The sequence below is a fragment of the Arachis ipaensis genome, chromosome B8 (assembly GCF_059453495.1).
Source record: "Arachis ipaensis isolate K30076 ecotype BB chromosome B8, ASM5945349v1, whole genome shotgun sequence".
Classification (NCBI taxonomy): Eukaryota; Viridiplantae; Streptophyta; class Magnoliopsida; order Fabales; family Fabaceae; genus Arachis; species Arachis ipaensis.
The window spans coordinates 139,569,511-139,574,164 of record NC_142443.1 but is presented as its reverse complement, the minus strand read 5'-3'; the positions used below and the strand labels follow the sequence as shown (position 1 = coordinate 139,574,164).

At 36.1% G+C, this 4,654-nt stretch overlaps 1 protein-coding gene across 1 annotated transcript; it reads right to left on the bottom strand.

Annotated features, from left to right (window-relative positions):
* Window positions 1-289: 289 nt before the first annotated feature.
* Window positions 290-3,158, bottom strand: LOC107611752 (uncharacterized). Its single transcript, XM_021110137.2, has 4 exons — window positions 2,666-3,158; window positions 1,848-1,935; window positions 772-812; window positions 290-579 (listed from the first exon to the last, which is right to left on the bottom strand). Exons 1-4 carry the CDS (start codon window positions 2,797-2,799, stop codon window positions 558-560), a joined length of 285 nt encoding a protein of 94 aa, XP_020965796.1. The 5' UTR covers window positions 2,800-3,158; the 3' UTR covers window positions 290-557.
* Between the last annotated feature and the right edge of the window lie 1,496 nt (window positions 3,159-4,654).

The following is a 4,654-nucleotide window of genomic DNA, read 5'->3' as shown; positions in this document are numbered from 1 at the left end:
ATAAAGCACCGCCAATTAAATCTATACAAATTATAAACTTATTCGAAGCAAAATATAAAGAGATAGAAGAAATTTCGAAAGAAAAATTAAAAGAAAAGTCGAAATTGAAAAATTGGTATCAGAGCCAAGTCAACGATTAAGGATAACACTTTCTCTTTAAGCAATACTTTTAGTGATACGCTTTTAAATCAATAACAACCACAAAATGAAAAACACAACTTTATCAGAGTAGCCACCAAAATCTTAATATGATCAACACTACCTGACAGAATAATTGTGCTACGTTTCAACTTTTTTCTTTTTTTCCTCCCTTAAGGGAACCGAGTCAAAATCACAAAATCTTGCACTGTATGCAGCTTAAAATCATTGAAGGACAATACTTGGACCGTTATACCAAAGCAGTAATACATCAAGGTTTTGAATTTTCACTTTATATTTACAAATTTCAGATAATGCTGCAACTTACGTTACATGTATACGTGATCATATCACCTCCTTTTCCAATTTCAAAACCGCCATGAAAGCTTCTTGAGGCACATCAACTTTACCAATGGACTTCATCCTTTTCTTTCCTTCAGCCTGACAGCAGAAAGAGAATCATACCATTATGAACAATCTTAAAAAATAACAGTAACATCAACTTGCTATGAAACCAGTTTCGTGTTTCCCTGTCATTTTCTTTGATACAGGAAGAAATACTATTTAAGGTGAATGCATGATGCTATCTTGATTGATAACTAAAACTATCAACTTAGATCAATCGGGCAGTACCTGTTTCTTAAGTAACTTCTTTTTCCTCGAAATGTCGCCACCTAGAAAAATGACATCGAATGTGAAAAAAATTGTCAAACAGCAACCCAGGCAACCAGAAAGGCAAGGGAATCAAAGTGAAACTTTGTCATGCAAAATATTGTTCATAAGATATACATGGAAGGAACATTCATTTTCAAAATGGAGAACACGATAGAGAAAACCTGAACATGTTAAAGAAGAGACTTGACACAATCAGAATTCAAATTGCAAATTATTTAAGCCTCCTTATTTGCTAAATAGTGGACTCGATACTCTTGGATTCAGGGTTCAAATATAAAGGACCAACTATATCAAAGTAGTCCTCAAACTCTCTTGAGTGACCACTTCAGTCCCGGATCTTTGTTTATTAAACCGGTAGTTCCTAAATTTAAAAACTACGAGATAGATCAGTCCTTAAAACTTACAAAATGAGATATTTAAGTCCCTCCTCCAAACAACCAAAACTCACAAAAAACAATTGATCTGTCTTACAGTTTGTAAGTTTAGGGACTAAAGTGCCCATATAGAAAAAGTTTACTCATATCATATCAGCCCCTTCAGCTTACAGTATGGACAAGCTCATTTGTCAACACTGATAATTCAGCTTAACTATGAAGAATGGAAGCTGAAAAACTTGAACCACTCACTATTTCATGATGAAATATGTAATACCATGTCAAGATCAAACACCAAAATTTATTAAACAGAATCTCAAAAATATTCAACTACTGAAGGTATTCTTTAAAACTGTAGTGCAGAAACTCATAGGATTACTTGATATATATTTTTTTTTTCACTTTCACGTGCTTGAACACGTGCAGCTAAACAACTGCAATGCACCTGATGAATGGTTAACTCCCTCCCTCTCCCCTCCCCTCCTCTTTTTCCCTCTCCAACCCAAAAAATAGGCAGTGAAATTAACACAGCAATTATTTTTTCCAATCAAATTTGATCCCTTAATATATCTATAAATTCAGAATCAATTTATATTAATTAAAATTTCTAGAGGGTCAGATATTTATCTCCAAACCATGTATAGACTGCAAAATAATTACCTTATCTCTGTGGACAATCATAGCCAATGGCTCCACACTGTCACCATTTATCAATATGTCAAGTTTAATTAAATCACTTTCTCTGTACCTGTAATTAAAGAATAGAAAATATTAGAACATATTGGAAAAACAAGCTTCTCAGACGGACTATACAATGTCATTTAACAAAGGAAAAGGATAGCTTAGAATTATAAATCCAAGTATTACGCGCCTCAGATTGAAAAATTCATTACTACGTGGCATAGAAGATGGTGACGTGGTCTTAACTAACGTGTATTGGGAGGTCCATATTTAAATTTGAGAAGCTGAGAGTAATTCTGGATAAAAGGGATGTTAAAAGTAAGATGAAGAACATTGTTTGAAAGTGTAATAAGAGAGTAACGTTTAGGTAACAACTGGGGATCATATCAAAATTGCCGGGGTCAATATTCAAAATTGGATGTATTTAATCAAGAAATGCTTCATCTCAAATTTGTAATCATGAAGTGTGAAAACACCAGCAAATATTCTACTGAACAGGTAAGGAACCTGTGGCTAGTGAATGCTGGAAAAGTAGGTGCAAAGAGGAGTATAAAAAGCACATTGAGCATACATGAGAGCGATGTGTAAAGCAGTTTGGTCAAATCAGAAAGAAAAACCATTGTCTCCAATGACAAAAGTAGATCAAACAGAGATAATAATCCAAAAAGGAACCAGAAGACCCCAAAAACCCCAAAAACAGAAATAATAATCAATTTTATGAAAAAATCAACCACAAATTTAAGAAATTCTCAAATTCAAGATAGAAGTAAAAAGTAAATTATGTGAGCTTCTTTGACCTCATCTTCTTGCAAATTGTGCGTCCACGAGCCTTTGTATGTGCTCCGTCAGCTCTGACAAATATTCCGGCTCCGTGCATTTTTCCGGTGGAAAACTCACCTTCGTAGGTTTCTCCGACGACCACCCGAACCATCCGCACTCCCCTTCGCACATGCAACCGTCCGACCGTAGCTATTTTCCAGCGCGGCTACCTTCCCGGTTAGGGTTCCGGCGTAGAGGCCACCGTTGGGAGCGATCTGACTACAGAAGTCTAACCGAGTCTGTGAAGGTGACGTTCGGCATCACGCGTCGTGACCCTGGCGGTGCTCGCGGCGGGCGGAACCACCACCAGCTCGATGACGTCATTCCCTTCTTCATTATCTTCTGATTTTTTTCTTCTTGGTAGTGTGAAGCTGTTCAGTTCAGAGTCAGACACAGTGAGAAGCGTTTACTGCATCTTCTTTTTTTCTTTTCTGAGTTTCAGATCGGCGGCAATAATTTCCGGCCGTATTATCTTTGAAGTAGTGTGTATGCATGAATCAATGATGTTGCCGTTGCTTTTTTGTTGTTCTATTTAGGGGTGTGCATGTGTCAGGTGAAACCGGGTTTGATGTGACTCAGATCCGACCCGAAATATATATCGGGACTATTTGTTAAACCCGAACCCGATCCTAAACTCGATGAAACCTATACACTTTCGGGCCATGATTATACCGGGTGAAAATCGGGCCGTTAACATTATATTACCTTGATACCTTCTTGTAAGTTAGCATGTAAAAATATCTAAATTTCCAAGACTCCAATCATTATTTGACATGGTAAAATTCACTTAGAAAAATATAATAGGAACCACTATTCTCTAAAATTAAAGCATAACCATAATCAATACTAATATTGCCTAATAACACAAAATATTTAAATCAATACAAATAACATAAGATTATGCATTAGTCTAAAGTCTTATTCATTTTAAATATAAAATATTAATTTATAGTCTTATATATAATGACTAATAACACAAAATATTAAGGTTTGCAACACCTAAATTTCACATAATAATAGCCATTATCCATCACTAATAACACAAAATATTAATTATGTATGATGCTCGGGCTACCGGGCCGATTTCGGGTGACCCGAGCTATGACCCGGACCCGACCCGAAATAATGACCGGGTCTATTTTTGAGACCCATACCCAATTCTAGACCCGATGGAATCACACTAAATTAATCCCTAAAGTGTTCGAAACCAGACCAAATCTTCAAACCGGACCAAACCACCATGCACACCCCTCCTTCTATTTCATTTGGAGAGAAAAACAGTGACTAGAGAAATGAGAAATAATGCATTGGGAACATTGCCGTTTTCATTTGGAAGAGGCGGGAAAAAGAAAGGCGTTGAGTGAATGTCTTTTTTGTCATGGAAATGTTTTTTTGGGTTAAGTTTATTTCCTTTTATCCATGTTGCTTGTTCATCAAAAAATTTTTGGACCTGGCTAAGTACAGTTCATTTCTTCAATTATTTATATTTGTTTCGGTCAAAACACAAGCTCAAAACCACTATTATCATACATCTTTTCTTCGCTCTTAATTAGTTAATATAATTTTCACTAATTTAATAAATATTTAATTAGTTAAATTTTTTTAATTATATATACAATATAATTACATTATTTTAATTATTTTTATCAGTTTATGTAGAAATTGCGTACTTTTTAGTGGCGGAGGCAGATCTAGGAGCAGTATGGAAGTCAGTGGCTAGTGGTGGAGGTGATAATGTCCGCGCTGAATTTGATGGCGTGGAGGGCAAGGAGGAGCGTGAAGCCCCTTATACATCCAACGAGCAGAATCAAGCCGAAAAAGAGATTGGCGGAGATGCGGAGAATTGTTCGAACAGCGCAGCGAAAAAAAATATTCCACCAGGTGTAGTTAATGAGATCCACGCTAGTTTGGACGAGAGTGGTAAGCAGCATGTTGGCATATGTCTAATGAGGGATGATGCCGTGCAA

Coding starts and splice junctions, on each gene's coding strand:
- LOC107611752 (XM_021110137.2), bottom strand. CDS start 2,799: ATGGTTCGGGTGGTCGTCGGAGAAACCTACGAAGGTGAGTTTTCCACC. Junction 1,936..2,665: donor ACAATTTGCAAGAAGATGAG/GTCAAAGAAGCT, acceptor CTTTAATTACAG/GTACAGAGAAAGTGATTTAA. Junction 813..1,847: donor TGATTGTCCACAGAGATAAG/GTAATTATTTTG, acceptor TCATTTTTCTAG/GTGGCGACATTTCGAGGAAA.